The sequence below is a fragment of the Sus scrofa genome, chromosome 8, assembly GCF_054392235.1.
Source record: "Sus scrofa isolate SSC_HxYL_T2T_F1_AM1 chromosome 8, Sscrofa_HxYL_maternal_Yorkshire_Landrace_v2.0, whole genome shotgun sequence".
In the NCBI taxonomy this organism is placed as follows: domain Eukaryota; kingdom Metazoa; phylum Chordata; class Mammalia; order Artiodactyla; family Suidae; genus Sus; species Sus scrofa.
Genome location: NC_139390.1, coordinates 73065316 through 73084858, shown reverse-complemented (window position 1 = coordinate 73084858; position 19543 = coordinate 73065316). Strand labels below are relative to the sequence as shown.

Below are 19543 nucleotides of genomic sequence, written 5' to 3'. Positions count from 1 at the left end.
CTTCTGATATTGGGAAATATTTAAGGAAACAATAATGTAGCATTTTAATGCTGTAAAAATATTTATAATCTATACAAACTACCTATTGTTGCAAAGAGTTTTTCCTTATGGTCACTATAAAAATAAAGTTTTTTTTTTAATGAGTAACTTTTATATATTAGACTTATATAAATACATAATGTATTATTATATCTGAATAACTAGCTGAATAATCTCTAAAAACTAATACCATCTATTACAATAGACTATCTTGCAAATATGTTACGTTCAATAGGAAAAACAGCACACTTTCAAAAAATAAAAAATTGTGACTATAATATTTAGATCTTTGCATGAAGTAGGTACTCAGCGAGCACAGGTAATAAACATAAAGTTGAGTGTGTGTATCTCTGTAATGCTTGATTTCCAGTAGTCATTTTAGAGGAGGAAGCAATGTATTGGAGTCTTTTCCCTGAAGAGTAATATATTTTGGTTTGGTTTGGATCTTTTTTATTTTTTTGTCTTTTTTGGGCCACACCCACAGCATATGGAGGTTCCCAGGCTAGGGTCGAATCGGAGCTGTAGCCCCCAGCCTCTACCACAGCCACACCAACACCAGACTGGAGCTGCGTCTGGTACCTACACCACAGCTCACCGCAACCCTAACCCACTGAGCCGGGCCAGGGATCGAACCTGAGTCCTTATGGATGTTAGATTTGTTTCCGATGAGCCACGATGGGAACCCCTGGATCTTTTTCTTTCTTTTTTCCCTCTTCCAGTCTTTCCTTTGCGTCCCTCCTTCCTCTACATTTAAAATTTAAGTTAATCTTGATTGGTTCACATCTTTCAAATCACCACTGGTAGCCCTCCCTTTTCCAAATTACCACTGGTAGCCCTCTCTTTTCCAAATTACTCCTGAGCCAGAAGACAACCGCAGGAGTGACACTGGAGGTGGAATTTGCTGTGGGAGGCGCAGGATTGCCGCCGAGAGAGCGTGCACTCTTTTTCATACCCACTCAAAGAAAAGGAATGAAGGTTATAATCTTTCTGAGGATAATCTTGAGTTTTATGTCTGTGTATTTCTTAAATCGTTTGTGAACCTCCATACTGAGTACGTCATTAGTGATAGATCCTTTGGGATTTGCAGGGTCTGAGCAGGACTGACATTGGTGGAGAACTCGCCCACGCTTGGTAATATCCGCACAACAGCTCAGGTGCGGGGGAGCCGTGGTCTGAGGAGTGGTGGAGAGTAGGTGGATCTCGGTAGTAAGATCTGTTTAAAGCGGTCGTTTTTAAAGTCATTTCTCTCCCTGCAGTATCATATTCAGCTATCATTTAATGAGCACAAATGCTGTCCTGAATAATTTACATCCCTTGCTTCATTCAGTCCTTCTTCACAACTCTAGGAGGTAGGCACCATCACTGTTCCCCATTTTGTGACAAAGGGGCTGGGTAACTTGCTCCAGGTAACAATCAAAGAAGTGGTGAAGCATTGAATGCCAGATCTGGAGCTAAAAAGAAAGCTTTAACAGATACTGTTTATAGAGTTTTAAAGAAAGAAAGAGCACCTAAATGTAAAGTTTCAAAAGAAATAAGTAAAGTCCAATCAAGGAACTCAAATAAAATTGAAGCCCAGATGTGTAAGGCTAAAATTTTCCTCACTCAAGTGTTGATTACTGAGCTTCCTAAAAATAGTATGAACACCTGTTTGCAGGCTCTTGTGGCCTCTGGAGCCACCTCCACTCTGAGAGCCTATGAGAAATGAACCAGCACCTTTAAATCCTACCATCCAGGGCAATGCTGAGGGAGAATATAGCAAGAGGAAACCTTTAAGCCAGGGCATGTCTCCGGGGAAAAAAGTTATAAGGAAAACTGTACAAAAATATTTTAAGGAGTTCCCCAGTGGCACAGTGGGTTAAGGGCCTGGCATTGTCACTGCTGTGGTTCTGATCATTGCTGTGACATGAGTTCGATCCCTGGCCTGGGAACTTCCTCATGCTATGGGTGAGGCCAAAAAAAAAAAAAAAGTTTTTTTTGCTTAAAATTCTCAATGCAAACTAATGTCATTATACATATTTTAAGAAACTTTATTTCAAATTTAATTTTTTACAGATGACTAGACATTCTCCAGCAAGTGTCATATACAAAACCTTTTACATCTTATTCTGAGAATTTTATGTCTGGTGTATGACCCTTTGAAGTTTTCCTTTTCAAAACTGACAAAGAATGAAAAGGAGCCCTTGATGCTGTAGGGGAAAAAAAAATCTCGTCACCCTGAATGTGTCTCTAGTTTGAGGATTATTTTGAACTGATTGCTGTTAATAATCAAAAGGCTCAGGAAGTCTTTCTTTTTACCTCCCTCTTGAAACTACATAAAAAAATTTAGATAAAGGGGCTGGTCCAGGTAGAGCCCTCTCACCAGAGAATCTACAAAGAAAATGGGCTACTGAAGTGGGGAACTCTGCAGGGCCTGGAGACGGAAGCTACTCCATGTCCCACTGCCTCTGCATGGCACAGCCAACATTTGTGTTGCTTTGCCATAAGTTTTGACAAAGTGGCTTTAGCAGGGAAAACATTTTTCATTTAACCTAATTTTGGGAAAGATATGCTAAATTGAAGACACATTTTATAAACCATGGTTATTATCACAGAAAAAAACATACATCAGGCTTCTAGCCCACCTAGAGCCATAGGATTCCTGTAATGGCTCAGTGGTAACGATCTAGACTAGTGTCCATGAGGATGTTGGTTCAATCCCTGGCTTCAATCGGTGTGATGCCATGAGCTGTGGTGTAGGTCACAAATGTGGTTCAGATCTCCTGTTGCTGTAGCTGTGGTATAGACCACCAGCTGCAGCTCCAATTCCACACCTAGCCTGGGGACTTCCATATGTCTTGGGTGCAACCCTTAGAAGACAAAAAAAAAAAAAAAAAATAGGGCCAGATTTCATTTTTTTCTGTTGAGATAATGATACTAATGCATTGAAAAATATGAATTATGTTGTTTTCCTTTTAATATGTTGATCAATTGACTTATGAATGAGTGTAGCTGCCACATTAAATATTATTTTATTTGAAAAAAATATCTACATAAATATACTTTGAAAGTTTCTTTTCATCTCAAAAGATCTGCAGTAGGATGGTTTCCATAATGGATGCCCCCATGCCTAAGAAGCTTTTCCATCTGCTGGTTGTTAATCTGACTCTGACTGAAATTGTTCTAAGTGGGAAAGTGCTAATTTGGCCAATGAATGGTAGCCACTGGTTAAATATCAATCATTTTAGAAGAGTTGAATCTAAGACATCACAACGTGACTGTACTGGCTTCATCAGTGGTGCTCTTCAACTCCCATCCCTATTCTCCCATGAATTTTGAGGTGGTACCTGTTTCTTTCAAGAAGAGCACTATAGATTCCTTAGTTGAACATATGATAATGGTGTGGACGGATTACAGCCCAACCCCCCTAACCTTCTGGGCTTTCTACAAAGAACTGGGAAAAACCCTAGATTTTTTTTTTTCAAATTAATATACAAATCTGTGATGGGGTATTAAGCAACCCCGCATTAATGATGAGACTTCAGAAAGGTGGTTTTGACGTGTTGCTAGCGGACCCAGTAATAATATTCTGTGGAGATCTGGTTGCTCTGAAGTTGGGAATTCCATTCGTGTACACGTTGAGGTTCTCTCCAGTGTCCACAGTGGAGAGACACTGTGGGAAGATTCCCTCACCTGTCTCCTATGTACCTGCAGCCCTTTCAGGGCTCAATGACCAGATGACCTTTGGCGAAAGGGTTAAAAATACCCTATCTTATCCTCTGCAAGACTACATATTTCAGTCCTACTGGGGAGAATGGAATTCATACTACAGCAAAATTCTGGATAAGTCTCTAAAACATCCTCTTACTCGTGACTCCAGATATCTTCTTTATCCTTACTGCTAATACAGCAAAAGGTTTTCACACCCTCCCTCCATGTGCCAGACTGAAGTAAAAGTGCTTTTTACGTGTCTTTGAACCTCATTTTTGGATACATTCCTAAAAAATGGAATGATGGCATTAATACATATGCTATTGTCTCAAAGCAAAAAATCTTGTGCCTAGTGAGGGCATCGCCTTTCAATGGGTGTATCAATCTTCAAATATAAATGAAAGTACACTTACTAGAATAAATTATGAAACTACTAAAAAATGCCCTCCTTTATTCTTCATTCCTTTTTTTTTTTTTTTTATCTAAGGAAGTTTTAAAAAACCCAAATCAGGCCTTGGAAACTTGAATGTATATCCTCCTTCCTCCTCCTCCTCCGCTTCTCACTTTCTCTTTATCCTTAGGCTCCTCTGGGTGTTTGGGCCAGCGCTGCCTCCAGCTTAAGTTCTCAGGGACCTTTTAACAAGCCTCAAGGTTCCTTGCCCCACAGATTCCTTTATGAGGATCAAACAAAATAAAATAAACTGCCAAGGCCAGTTCTGGGTGGTTGTTTACATTCCTTGTTTTCCTGACCATGTGAGTCTTCTTTCCATTATTTTTCTACTTTTTTCTCTCCTGAATGTTTTGTTTTTCCCCTCTAGATCTATTAGTAGTAGCAGGGATATTAATTTAATTAACATCTGGAATTAAAAGTTGATGGTACCAGCGTTGCTTTCTTACAATGGTAATATGAAAAATACTATTTTACTCCCAGTTTGGTCTTCCTCCCTCCCTTTATTTCATTTCCTTCCTTCCCTTCTTTCCTTCCTTCCTTGCATCTTTTTTCTTCGTGTAGAAAAGATATCAGTACCAACCCAATATCTGCCTCTTGTCTAGGTACTGGGAACATAACATTTAGCAAAATAGATAAAAATCTCTACCCTTATGCAGCATACATTCTAGTAAAAGGAGACAGACAATAAATAAAATAAATATATCAAATATATGGGGTGTTAGACCGTAATATGTGTATATAGTAAAATAAGAAGACTAGATCTGCAAGCAGTGTTACACTTTTAAAGGGGGAGGCAAGGGCAGGTTTCAAATGAAAGATGACATTCAGACAAAGACCTGAAGGAGGGCAGTGAAAGTGAGAATCAACAGGATTCCTGGCATAGATAAGAACAAGTGCAAAGACCCACTGCAGGCCATAGATGCATGGTTTGCATGAGGACTTACAGTAAGATTTGTTGTAACTCGACCTTAACCACCTTTCACAAGCAGAATCTGTAAAATGTTTTCTCATTCCTTCATTTTAAAATATTCTTTATCTTGTTTTCCATCACTTAAACTTTTAAACTTCTTCATAGAACCGGTCTAGAGGGAAGATATTGAAAATATCACACATGTAAATAAAACGCATGTATGATAATTAAAATCTGCATAAACTTTTGAAGATATGGTAGAATTTTGAAAGTGAAATTCTGTGTTTTTATATTTTTCATAGTGTAACATAACTGTTCTCTTCTTCTCTGGATTCAAAACTTCATATGCCTCAAAAACACGTATTTTGCTTTAAATTTAGGTGTTATTCACATGATTATTTCCCAAGACATTTTAAACATGTGGTATAATAATTATCATTGTGTGTGTGTGTGTGTGTATCGTGCCAACTCTTGCAGGCTTTGACATAATGGTCTGTATTCCTTAAACAGAGAGTTGCAAAAAGTAAAATGACGAAGGGTCTTGCAAATCCCAGGAGATTTGGGACTCAGGTTCCACTTGCTAACTGGGTGACTTCAGGCAGATAACTCAAACTCTGAGCCTTAGCACACCCTTCTCTTTAAAATAGGGTCATTGGAGTTCCCGTCAAGGCTCAGTGGTTAATGAACCCAACTAGCATCCATGAGAATGCTGGCCTCGCTCAGTGGGTTAAGGATCTGGCATTGCTGTGAGCTGTGGTGTAGACCAGCAGCTACAGCTTTGATTCAACCCCTAGCCTGGGAACTTCTATATGCCACAGGTGTGGCCCTAAAATGACAAAAGACTAAATACATAAATAAATAAATAAATAAGGTCATTGTTTTACTTCTTTAAGGTGATCATATGACACTTTATGTGTGATATGCTATGACAATTCTAAGGGATTATACTTACATTGAACACTACACCAAACTACATAAGAATTCTGCAATGAAAATGCCCTAATTATACTATCATGGGGCTCTACACCTAGAAAGTACCCAATAAATGTCTGTAGAAAATGAACGGCCTCTGGGGTATACTAAACCTTCCCTCTCAAAGGAAGCGACTACGGGTTATATAACATGTGAAAATGCTTTTGTGAAACAGAATGTTCCCAAGTTCTCATTTTCACAGGACATTAACCTAAGTTCAGAAATCCTACATATTAAGAAATTAAATATCTTATTTACTTAAATCCTTTACGCTTATCATGTTACTAAACGCTACTAAATGTGGTTGAACAACAAATACCTACCTTGAATATTTTATTTCAAATCAAACTATATTTTGAAGAAGAACTGGTCAAATCCAATTTGCCTTTTGTTTGCAAGTACATTCTTTAAGTATTAGAGACACCTGTTAAGTGTAAACTGATAATGAAATAAGGCAGGTACCTTATATTTGATATTATCTTTGAACACAAGAGATTTCATAACGTGAAATTTATTTTGGCGTTTCCATTTCAATGGCTGTTCTTCAGTTCTGTGAGAAAAATAGATGAGAAAAAGAATCTGTTTAACTGTGATAAAGACAAAAATCCCAAATATCTATTTTGAGGAAAATAGAAGTAAGTAACATGGAAATATCTAACTGAACTTGTTCAAAATCCTGTTTTATTTATCAGTGAGGAAATCTTACAGATGAAGCAAGGAAAAATGATTATCAATTCGATTTCACTTTTTCAAATTTAAATATGCTTCTAACAGCTAAGCGAACAGGCATATTTGGAATTAGTGCCCATCGTTGTAACTCAGGTTCAGAAGTGAATCTATTATTAAATCCTGCCCTGGCTAATAGTTCTGCAAGGCATCTTCAAACTGCACTGAGACTGATCTGGCCCCTTCCTCAGAGACATCTGCTCTACATACATCACATAGATAGTTCTCATGTGGGCAGGATTTGAGACTAGGCTTTGCTGCAAGCTATAGGAAGGCCAAGGACTTGAAGGCTGTAAGGAAAATGGTTAACAGGTAAGGAAATTGAATGGTCCTATTTTGCCTGTCTCTGGAGGTTCCCAGGCTAGGGGGCCAATCGGAGCTGTAGTGGCCAGCCTACACCAGAGCCACAGCAATGCGGGGTCCGAGCTGCGTCTGCAACCTACACCACAGCTCACGGCAATGCCGGATCCTTAACCCACTGAGCAAGGCCAGGGACTGAACCCGTAACCTCATGGTTCCTAGTCGGATTCGTTAACCACTGCGCCACGACTGGAACTCCCTGACTGATTTTAAACTTTTAAAATGAAACACACCTTATGGCTCTTCTGTATTTTGTTTAACATCATGTTTTTTATATTTGTTCAAGTTGCACATAGGTGTAGTTGGTTTATTCTCACAGCTAAATGGAGTTTAATTAACATACATTTTACTTATCCAGTCTACTGTTGATGAACATGTAGAGTGAATTGCCAGGTCATAGGGCATGCAAACATAGGTCCTGCATCTGTTTAGCTTTAGAAAATAGTGCTAAATTCGGAGTTCCTGTCATGGCTCAGTGGTTAATGAATCTGACTGGTATCCACGAGGATTCAGGTTCAATTCCTGGCCCCGCTCATTGGGGTAAGGATCCAGCATTGCTGTGAGCTGTGGTGTAGGTTGCAGATGTGGCTCGGATCCAGCGTTGGTATGGCTCTGGTATAGGCCAGCAGCTATAGCTCCGATTGGCCCCCTAGCCTGGGAACCTCCATATGCCACGGGTGCTGCCCTAAAAAAAAAAAAAAGACAAAAAAGAAAATAGTGCTAAATTCTAGTTTCCCAAGCACTCATACCAATTAATCTCATCAGCCATTTACTAGGATTCTAATTGTTCTCCATTCTCATCAACACTGGGTATTTTATGTCTGCTCTTTTATTTTAGCTTTAACCATGTTGTTGATGTGCAGTGCCATCCCATTATCATTTTTTTATTAAGGGCTAATTACATATTATTTTTTTAAAAGTACAGTGTGATTTGTTTTGTCAAATGTATAAACCTTTGTAATCAACACACCAATCAATCTCTAGAATCCCTTTTTAACATAGCTATCCTCCAGACCTTTCACTAATCAGACTGAATCACTCTGTAGTATACTAAGTTTTCATTCTTATTTACTTCCATTTTTGTTCTTTTATGATCTAAGTAAGGTTAATTTAGAATATTATATGAGTTTCAGGTGTATGACATAGTAATCCAATGTTTTTATAGATGATAGCCCACTTAAAGTTGTAAAATAACGGCAATGTTTCCCTGTGCTGGAAAATAAATCCTCATTTATTAATGTATACATAGTAATTTATATCTCTTAATCCACTATGCCTATCCTGTCCCTCCTCTCTTTTCCCTCCCCACTGGTAACTGCTAGTTTGTTCTATATAACTGCGTCTGTTTTTGTTTTGTTATACGCATTTGTTTGTTTTATTTTTTAGATTCCAAATATCAATGCTTACAAAGTATCTGTCTTTCTCTATCTGACTTATTTCACTAAGCAAATACTCTCAGTCCATCCACATTGTTGCAAATGGCAGAAATTCATTTTTTATGACTGAGTAATATTCCATTGTATATGTACCACATCTTCTTTATCCATTCCTCTGTTGATGAACATTTAGGTTGCTTCCATAACTTGAGTACTGTAAATAATGCTGCTAGGAATGTTGGGTGCATGTATCTTTTCAAATTATTGTTTTTATTTTCTTTGGACTTCCATTTTTTTTCTGTGGCTTTTTAATGCATCCTATAATCATTTTAACTGTATAATATTATTACATTGTCACTCATGTTCAGTTTGTAATCCATCAGACATCTCTGCTCTGTTGTTATATTCACTGATACAGAAGCTAATGCCCTTCCTAGATGTACCATCTGTACAGCTAAAGTGAGTGGACACATCAAATACATAGAGCAGGTATAACCACGGGAACAGGGAAGTGATGCCTGTGATCCTAGCCACTCAGCCCCAGAGAATATGATTGCAGCACGGAAGGTAGTGCACATGACTCCCACCTCCCAGCTGCTGTACCAATTTACACTCCAAAGAGTGTATAAGAGTTCCCTTTTCTCCACATTCTCACCAACATTTGTTATTTCTTGACTGATCATAGTCACAGGTAACTGGGCAGCAGCGGGAGCAGGGCCTGTGACTCTGTCCAGCCATGGAAACACCCCAACTCTGGGCCCTCACTCTTGCCTCCAGGGACACTGCCTGTGAATCCAGCAACCCCAGACACAGCAGAGGTAACTCTGACCCACCATTTCCCTATCCTCCTCGCTCTTCAGAGACTAGGACTCAGGAGATCCCAGACCCAACAGAAGCACCACCATCCCAGAGCCTCAGCAGTGACAGTGACACCAGCAGCAGCAAGGCACCAATGACTCCAGAGTCACAAGCAGTGACGATGATAGCACCAGGAAACACAATGTTGGTTTGGCTATTACCAAAAAGGCCAGAAACAGCAAATGTTGGTGAGAGTGTGGAGAAAAGGGAACTCTTATACACTCTTTGAAGTGTAAATTGGTACAGCTACCATGGAACACAGTGTAGAGGTTCACACTCTTGTTATATTCACTAGTTTGTTGTATTTATGTAGATTCCATATATAAGTGATATCATACAGTATTTGTCTTTGATTTATTTCATTTAGGTATATAATATATTTTTCTTATGCTGACTGAGACTTTCCTCTTAATATTAAATAGAAGTAGACATTCTATGATATTCTCATATTTGATTTTAAAGGGAAAATGCTTACTTTTTTTCATTTAAAATGAAATATATGAAATAGTTTCCAAAATCTGTGAAAATTTGAGCAACAGAATAATGATAATAAAATCTATAAAAATAAAATGTTGAGCTATACTGATGTAAGTAAATAAGTAATTGAATAAACAGGACATTCCTTAAATTCTAATTAATAAATATAGAAAGAATAATGGGATTTGAAAAATTGACTGTGCTTTTAATTTTACATCACCATACTAAAGTTAGCAAAACTAGGAATTCATAGTAAACAATGTGAATTATCCTGCTAATATTCCTTTTTCTTTCTAGTATATAATCCGGGTTTCCCCCTTGCACTTATTTGTCCACTCTCCCTACTCTTCTCCAATTTGTGACAGTTTCCACAGTCTTTCTTGGTTTTCCATTTATAAAGAATACTGGGTAGTTAATTTTTAGACCATCCCTCATTTTTTTCTTCTTCTGATATTCTCTTGTGGCAAAGGTGAGGTTATGCATTTGAAGTAAGAATGCAATGGAAGCGATCTTGTGTCCTTCTCAGGGTAGTGTATCAGAGGTACATCATATAGATGGGTTATTACTAGTGACCATATTTTGATCTCTTAGTAAAGACAGTGTCTGCCAGGATTCTCTCTTTTATGTTAATAAGCATCTTGAAGAGATTACTGTGTTATTATGCAAATTATACTAATCATATGTTTGCATGTATTTTTGCAATCCTTTACAATAAAATTCCAATGAATCATTACAGAGTAATGGAAATGGACAATTACCATTAGGCAAATTCATAGTAATGATTACTGCAGGGTATACAGAAATCTCTATACTTAATTTGCAAATTTTATGTCTAAAATAATTTATGTAAAAATTCAAATTAATTGAAAGTTTTGGTTAAAAGAACATAAATGTAGGGCTTAATTGTGCAGTCAGGTTGTGTGGAAAATGCGCAAGATTTAAAAAGTGAAAAAAGGCTTGATAGAGGAGGCACCAAACAGACAAAACCAACTTGGATTCAGGCATTTTAGGCTTTTCTCCAGGGCCCTTCAGCATTTTATCATGTCTCCTATCCATTTTTTTTTTAAATTCAGAACTTAATTCTAAATAACTTCTTTGGATTTCTCTTCTGGGTCATTGTTCATTTCTACAGTTGTGCTTAGTTTACTCTTCAATCTCTCCGTTGAGGTTTTTTTTATTATACTTGATTTACAATGTTTTGTCAATTTCTGCTATACAGCAAAGTGACCTAGTAATTCATATATATGTGTGTGTGTGTGTGTGTGTATAAACATTTTTTCTCACATTATCCTCCATCATGTTCCATCACAAGTGACTAAATATAGTTACCTGTGCTATACAGCAGAATCCATTGACTTTTAAATTTCATTTGTTGAATTTTTAATTTCCAGAAATCCTCTTTGTGTCTTTGGAAAATTTTCACAATTATTTATTTATTTATTTACTTCCTTTTATGGCTGAATATAGAAGTTCCCAGGCTAGGGGTCGATTTGGAGCTGCAGCTGCCAGCCTATGCCACAGCCACAGCAATGTTGGATCTGAGCCAAGTCTGTGACCTACACCGCAGCTCACAGCAGCTTCGGATCCTTAACCCATGGAGTGAGGCCAGAGATGGAACCCTCATCTTCATGGATACTAATCATGTTCTTAACCCGCCGAATCACAATGGGAACTCCTCACAATTATTCTTTTAAATCTTTTGTACCTTGCTCATATTTTCAGGCTTCATTTTAATACCCTTAAATATATTGTAGAAATTTCATTTTTTATTTAAAGCAATAATAATATTTCAAATAACAGTGTTAACATTTCTGGTCTCTGTTGTTTTGTTTGTTCTCAGTCATGAGACTGTTTCCTTGTGAAAGGGAGATGCTTATTTACTTTGGAATTTTATCTGTAGGAAGCCTTTGAAGCTGGTTAAAGGTTCTTGAAAGAGGCTTTTCTAGTTTGCAATGGAAATCCCCATGAAGGCTGACCATGTTAAGAATTCTAAGGGAAGATTTTTTCATATATACAACATCAACAACAGCAATTTTCTTTTTTTATTACTCAATGAATTTATTACTTTTTTAGTTGTACAATGATCATCACAATCAAATTTTACAGGATTTACATCCCACAACCCCAGCACATCCCCCACCCCCTGAACTATCTCCTTTGGAAACCATAAGTTTTTCAAAGTCTGTGAGTCAGTATCTGTTCTGCAAAGAAGTTCAGTCTGTTCTTTTTTCAGATTCTATGTGTCAGTGAAAGCATTTGATGTTGGTGTCTCATTGTATGACTGACTTCAATTAACATGATAATTTCTAGGTCCAACCATGTTGCTAAAAATTCTGGTATTTCATTCCTTTTAATGGCTGAGTAATATTCCGTTGTGTATATGTACCACGTATTCTTGATCCACTCCTCTGTCGATAGACATTTAGGTTGTTTCCATGTCTTGGCTATTGAAAATAGTGCTGCAATGAACATCGGAGTACATGTGTACTTGTGAGTCATGGTTTTCTCTGGATAGATGCCCAGGAGTGGGATTGCTGGGTCAAATGGTAGTTCTATGTCAAGTTTTCTGAGGAATCTCCATACTGTGTTCCACAGTGGTTGTACCAATTTACAACCCCACTAATAGTGTAATAGGGTTCCTTTTCTCCACACCCTCTCCAGCACTTATCGTTTGTAGACTTTTGGATGATGGCCCTTCTGGTTGGTGTAAGGTGGTACCTCATAGTGGTTTTGATTTGCATTTCTGTAATAATGAGTGATGTTGAATATCTTTTCATGTGTTTTTTTGGCCATCCACATATCTTCTTTGGAAGATTGACTGTTTAGATCTGCCCATTTTTGGATGGGGTTGTTTGTTTTTTGGTATTGAGTAGTAGGAAGAGCTTATAAATTTTGGAGATTAATCCCTTTTCAGTCAATTCCTTTGCAAAGATTTTCTCCCATTCTGTGCTTTGTCTTTTCGTTTTGTTTAGGGTTTCCTTCGCTATGCGGAAACTTTTCAGTTTGATTAGGTCCCATTTGTTTCTTTTTGTTTTTACTGTCATCACTCTAAGAGGTGGATCTGAGAAGATGTTGCTGTCCTTTATGTCGGAGAGTGTTTGGCCTATGTTTTCCTCTAAGAGTTTTAGAGTATCTGGTCTTATATCTAGGTCTTTAATCCATTTGGAGTTTATTTTTGTGTATGGTATTAGGGAGTGTTCTCATTGCATTCTTTTCCATGTGGCTGTCCAGTTTTCCCAGCACCACTTATTGAACACGCTGTCTTTTTTCCATTGTATGTTCTTGCCTCCTTTGTCATAGATTAGTTGGCTGTAGGTGCGTCGGTTGAATTCTGGGCTTTCTCTCCTGTTCCACTGATCTACATTTCTGTCTTTGTACCAGTACCATATGGCTTTGATGACTGTTGCATTGTAGTATAGTCTGAAGTCCGGAAGCCTGATTCCTCCAGCTCCATTTTTCTTTTTCGGGATGTCTTTGGCTATTCTGGGTCTTTTGTGCTTCCAAACAAACTTTGAAATATTTTGTTCCAGTTCTGTGAAAAACGTCCTTGGTAATTTGATAGGGATTGCATTGAATCTGTAGATTGCCTTGGGTAGTATAGTCATTGTGATAATATTGACTCTTCCAATCCAAGAGCATGGTATGTCTTTCCATCTGTTTGTGTCAACTTTGATTTCTTTCATCAGTGGCTTATAGTTTTCAGAGTACAGGTCTTTTGTCTCTTTAGGTACGTTTACTCTGAGGTATTTTCTTCTTTTGGATGTGATGGTAAATGGGATTGCTTCCCTAATTTCTCTTTCTGATCTTTCATTGTTGGTATATAGGAATGCTTTCGGTTTATGTGTATTAATTTTGTATCTTGTGACTTTGCCAAATTCATGGATGAGCTCCAACAGTTTTCTGGTAGAATCTTTAGGATTCTCTAGGTATAGTATCATGTCATCTGAAAATAGTGATAGTTTTACTTCTTCCTTTCCAATTTAGCTAACTCATAATTTCAATTTGGATTCCTTTTATTTCTTTTACTTCTCTGATTGCAACAGCAATTTTCTTAGTGTAAACTTCTGTGGGAGGGAACTCATTTGTAAAAGTGAGGCTAGATCTTATGAATCTAGCATCTTGTGAAGGTATATAGGTTGTGAGGACTTGGGCAAGGCTTCAGACTTTTCTTCTCCCTACTCCTGCAACATACTCTGTACTCATCAAAGGAAAGACCCAAGCTTGAACATCAGAATTCCTGCTTTGACTTTGTGTTAGGGATTCTCCTGACTTTTTACTTTCTTGCCAAATCAAAAATGAAATTTTAAAAGGGTATTTTTATATTTTTCCCAGAATTTTAATTTTCAGTTCAACATAAGTGGAAAATGCATGAGCTTTTAAATTTATGGAAATAAATCCTTCTTCATAATATGAGTTCTACCTTAGTTTTCTCATATAATAAAATAATGTAGAAATATTTCTTTAATAGTCCATATATATTGAGGTCAATTTCTGAGCTGTGTTATATATCTTTGTTCTCTCTTTGTCTTTGTTTAAATTGTTTACAATGTTATGTTGAGTGAGTAAATAAATTAGTCTTTTTTTTTTAATCACTCCTGGGTTATTTACTTTATATAAAGGGACTTTCATCCTCAAAGATTATGTGTTATTTACTCTGTATAAAAAGACTTTCATCCTCTAAGATTTCAATGTTATCTCATTTTTTTTTCTAGCAGATTTATGGTCCTTTCCTAATTTTCTGTTATCTGACTCTCTTTTGGACTCTGTTTTTTACCAGTAACTTCCAGAACTTATGCAAAATCTAACTATGCAAGAGTGCACAATTCTCAATCCTTGATTCCTGATTTATCCTGGCATCTTCCAAGAAAACCCACTCTGGGTTTTCATTTTAGCAAAACAGAAAAACACTCAAAGGATTTGAAATTTCAGTATGTCCCCTTCAAATTACTGAAATGAATATAATTTTGTAAGTGAATATAACCCTTGATATAACTATATCACACTTGGAACACAGATTCATTAATATTCTCCGTTACTTCTAAATGACTCTTTTCAACCTGCAAAGGTGACCCTTAAAAACAGCTAACTCATAATTTCATCATTCCCTTTCTCCACCAAGCCACCTTCTTCACGGGCTTTGCCCTTCTTCAATTCTTCTCTCCCTTCTAAGATCCATCTCCCTTATTCTTGTAGAATATTGTCTAACTGACATCTTCTGCATTAATCTGTGAAATCATTTTGAATTAGGACCGTATCTGATTTGTCTCTTTATGACCTGTGCATTGTCCAGAATATGGCATATAGTAAGTGCTAAAAATTGCTTACGGAAGATAGGAAATATCAAATGACTTGGAGAGTAATTGGAATTGGATTGCAATATGGAGGGATGATTAAACACAAAATCTGTATTTCTAAATATCCCCCCTCTGTTGAGATTTACAGACATCGACAATCATTAATTTATGCCACAGGTCAAAAACTCTTCCCATAGCTGCTTCTATTTTAGTGTTTCATGATATTGCCAGAGTCATGATTGCACTGGGGCTGATCAGTGTAACCCAGGCACTTCCTTGGTGGCTACTGGTCACCAGTCACTTCCTATCAGCCATAAGACTCTCATTCTGTGCACTCCATTCACAAAACAGTATTATATTCTCCCCAATACTCTCATCAAATCTTGTTTTCTAATATTTACTTTTCAATCACCTTACCTGTTCTTTCATTCTCTGCAATTCAAATCCTAGTTAGATGCCAGAATAGTTTTATTAAAGGACAGACGTGACTGATTTCTGAGCCTGATTTGAAGATTTGAGTAGACATATTTTTAGGGAGATTAAAACTGAAACCAGAGGATAGCACTCAAGATTGTTTGAATCCTATTTTAACTAATAGTTTCCTTTTCTGCTTTGTTCTGGGTTAGCCTCTGCTCCATACATTCTGAACTAATAACCGTATCCTTAAATGACCATGACTTACATATCGTTGATCATTTTCTCCTTTTCTTCCATTCACCTTCAGAACCCTTCTTCTGTAACTTTTGCTTCTGGGCTCAGCTGAAAGGGCCCCTCCATTCTGAAGCTTTGCATGATTTTCCTCACATAGGAATGACAGCATCTTCTGAGACCCTAGAACGCTGTACCTTCCTATAGTAATAATATATTCCTCCTGTATTATGTGATTCATGTGTTTTTCCATATATTAACATGTGGCCATAATGTTTCCCCACTTATTAATCATTATGTTCCATAAGAGATACCATAGTATTTACTAGAGCTACTTACATGGGTTCTTCTATCATATTTAAGAATTGTCAATTAAAACAAATTTCCCCCATTTTAACATATTTAAAACAAACTCCTATAACGTTGTGATCATTTCTTCCAAAATGTATAGATATTTCCTATCTCCTCCTGAACAAATATCATCCAGGACTGTGTCCATTTAACAACACTAGCAAAGTTCTCTGATAAGTCTTATTTCATAACTCTAGAAATTAATTTTTAACTTGCCCTCTGTCTAAATTGCCGCTTCACTTCTGCACCCAGCAAATATTCACCCTTGGCAGAGCCATGTGTGAGGGAGTTGCTGTCATGGTGTCTGAGAAATGGATTTCAGCAGTTCTACTGCTGCAGCTTTGCTACACTGGCTGTGGATTCTGTGACAAGATCCTAGTGTGGCCCTGTGACATGAGCCATTGGCTCAATCTAAATGTTATTCTGGAGGAACTCTCGGAAAGGGGCCATGAAGTAACTGTGCTGGTGTCTCCACAAAATTTCATCATTGACCACAAGAAGCCTTCTACACTGAACTTTGAGATGTTTTCTGTATCACACAACAGAGAGGATGCTGAAAAATCACTAAATGAGTTTTTAAACCTGTCTGTTAACATCATGCCATCATTGTCACCCTGGACGGCAGCAATAAAACTGCAAGAATATTTTTTAAATATAAATGGTATTTTAAAACGTCAGTGTGAGAGTGTAATCTACAACCAGTCACTCATGAAGAAACTCCAGGACGCCAACTACAGTGTTATGATTATAGACCCTATGATACCCTGCGGGGAGCTGATTGCTGAGTTGCTGTCAGTCCCTTTTGTGAACACGCTCAGGCTCTCCCTGGGTAACAACTTGGAGAAATACTGTGGGAAACTTCCATTTCCCCCTTCCTATGTGCCTACTGCCATGACAGGATTAACAGACAAAATGAACTTTCTGGAAAGGGTAAAAAATTTAATGCTTTCCGTTTTTTTTGACTTCTGGCTCCTACAATTTGACTCTCAGCTTTGGGACCAGTTTTACAGTGAAGTATTAGGTAAGAGACTCTGCTTTTCATTCTACAGTAATTATCAGAAACTAAGGAATAACTTCTTAAAACTTTCACTTCCAAACAAAATGTTACAAGTGATATAGCAATGAACTGTTACCAATAACTAATTGGGATGGGGGAGGCAAAAGCAGTATCTTGCAGGGTTACACTTTCTTTGCTACCCCCTGTTTTGTAGGATACTTTGATACTTAAAAGATGGTTACCAAAACGCAATGAAATGTAAATCATGCTAATGCATGTCAATACAATGGAAGATGTATTTTGTTTTTCTGTCAGATGTAGGACATCACAAATAGGTCTAGTACCCCAACTTTTCATAGTGAGATGTTGGACTTATTGGCAAAGAGAGTGTAATGTTTACTGAAAGAGGGAGATAATCTCATTGTCTGATTTTAGCAATAAACTGAAACCTTCACTCTATTTACAATGACATTAAATTTGGTATATAATTTACTATGAATTTTGCTCTACAAATTTTGAGAATCAGGAGTTATTAAATTCAAAATTTATACCATTCTCCTGCTGGAGCTTCTATTCCTATTTCTTATAAATTTGGGGTAAAACTTTAGAAAGTCCTGTGTGAACTGCTTCATTATAGCTGGTCATACTGAAAATTTTCCTAGGTTGCTTTATACTTCTCAAAAAATTAAATAGAAAACTTAAAGGCATTTACAGCTTGAGGTGTTAAAAACAGTATATTTTCTTGTATGCTGAATGTATGTAACTTCAGTAGTTATGTACATTCTATTTTTAATTACTTCTCTTTTCTAATAAAGAATGGTTTTTCTGGGGTTCCCTGGTGGCCTAGTGGGTTAAGTATCTGACACTGTTACTGCTGTGGCGTGGGTCATCACTCTGACATGAGTTTGATCCCTGGCCAGGGGACTTCCACATGCTGCAGGCACAGCCAAAATAAAGAAATAAATATAAATAAAAAGATGTTATGCAGTGTTCACATATTTAGCTCTCCTCTTATTCCATCAACTGAGACTGGCTTTCACTCCAAATGTGTTTGAGAGTCATGTGGAAATATGACCTAATACACAAAAGATCATGCTGGGTATTAGAAATATTAACTAGTTTAATTTCCTTAATGTAGTAGTTTGCTAGGTCTGCTATAACTAAATCTAACAGACCAGGTGGCATTTTAAAAAGTGTATTTTCTCACAGTTTTGAAAGCTAGAAATCTATGACCACTGCGTTGTCAGGACTGGTTCTCTTGCGGCTCGTTTGGCCACTAGAGGGCCACCTGCTTCCTGTGTCCTCTCAAGGTCTTTGCTCTGTAAGTGCTCATCGGTGTTTCTTCCTCTTCTTATGAGTTCAGTCATTTCCAGGGCCCACTCTTGTGATCTCATTGAACTTTATGTCTTTAAAATACCTATCTTCAAATACAGACTTCAACATATTAATGTTAGAACACAGTTCAGTCCATAACACTGATTTTCAACACCTCTATCATTTCATAGAGGTATTTAGAAAAGCCCACTATAAAATCCTTATCTTTACACCTGATTTTGAATGTACACTACCTTGATTTCAGAGTAAATAGTTTAACAACTAACAAGCACTTCTTGGGTGTAGGCAGTGTGTTAGGCTCTGTGGAGTTAAGGAAAATAAGACTCAAGACCTTGGCCTTAATTCTGCATCAGAAATAAATTCAGGACACAGAATTTAAAAATTAAAAATTTTTAATAAAAATAAAATTTAAAAAAATTAAAATTAAAAATAAAAAATTTTAATTAAAACTAAAAAATTTTCTTATAGTTGATTTACAATGTCTGCTGTGTAGCAAAGTGACCCAGTTATACACACACCCACACACACATATATATATATATATACACACATTCTTTTTTTCACATATCCTCTATCATGTTCCATAACAAGTGATTAGATATAGTTCCCTGTGCTGTATAGTGGGATTTCATTGCTTATCCACTCCAAATACGATAGTTTGCATCTACTAACACAAATAGCTGAAAATTCAAATGGAATAAATTTTATATAATGAATGATAACTGGCTTCTCTTTTCTCCTATATAAGCACTAAATTTTCTTGTCTTTATATCAAGATATTATCTAGGTATTATTAAACATAAGTATATATGTATATATTTTCTTTTTTACCAGTAGGAACAATTACAAAGTATCCAGCTTTACCTATGTTTTCACTTAATATATATTTTATGTCTTTCCACACATTTTAAAATGTACATTTTTCTATATATTGTCTTAGAAATATTCATTTGAATGGATTAACAAATCACTGAACTTGTCTAGTGCTGAAAACTACACTTGGATTGTTATAGCTCTGGTGTTACAAAAATTGAAACATTGCGCTAAACCTAATTGTGCTTG

General features: G+C 36.8%; 1 protein-coding gene and 1 long non-coding RNA gene across 4 annotated transcripts in view; one reads left to right on the top strand and one right to left on the bottom strand.

Annotated features, from left to right (window-relative positions):
* LOC100624788 (UDP-glucuronosyltransferase 2A1) overlaps nucleotides 1-19543 on the top strand; it is a 40871-nt gene that overhangs the window by 9892 nt on the left and 11436 nt on the right. The window contains exon 1 of one of the 3 annotated variants that reach the window (XM_005656509.4): nucleotides 16403-17170. The exons of the other annotated variants lie outside the window; for them this stretch is intronic. Coding sequence (XP_005656566.3) covers nucleotides 16426-17170 — 745 coding nt within the window. The 5' untranslated portion in view covers nucleotides 16403-16425. Of the gene's footprint in view, nucleotides 1-16402; nucleotides 17171-19543 lie in introns of those variants that run through there. 3 annotated transcript variants of the gene reach the window in all.
* Nucleotides 453-6612, bottom strand: LOC146400849 (uncharacterized). Its single transcript, XR_014812646.1, has 2 exons — nucleotides 6522-6612; nucleotides 453-5259 (listed from the first exon to the last, which is right to left on the bottom strand). It is a non-coding gene; the product is annotated as an uncharacterized LOC146400849 (long non-coding RNA).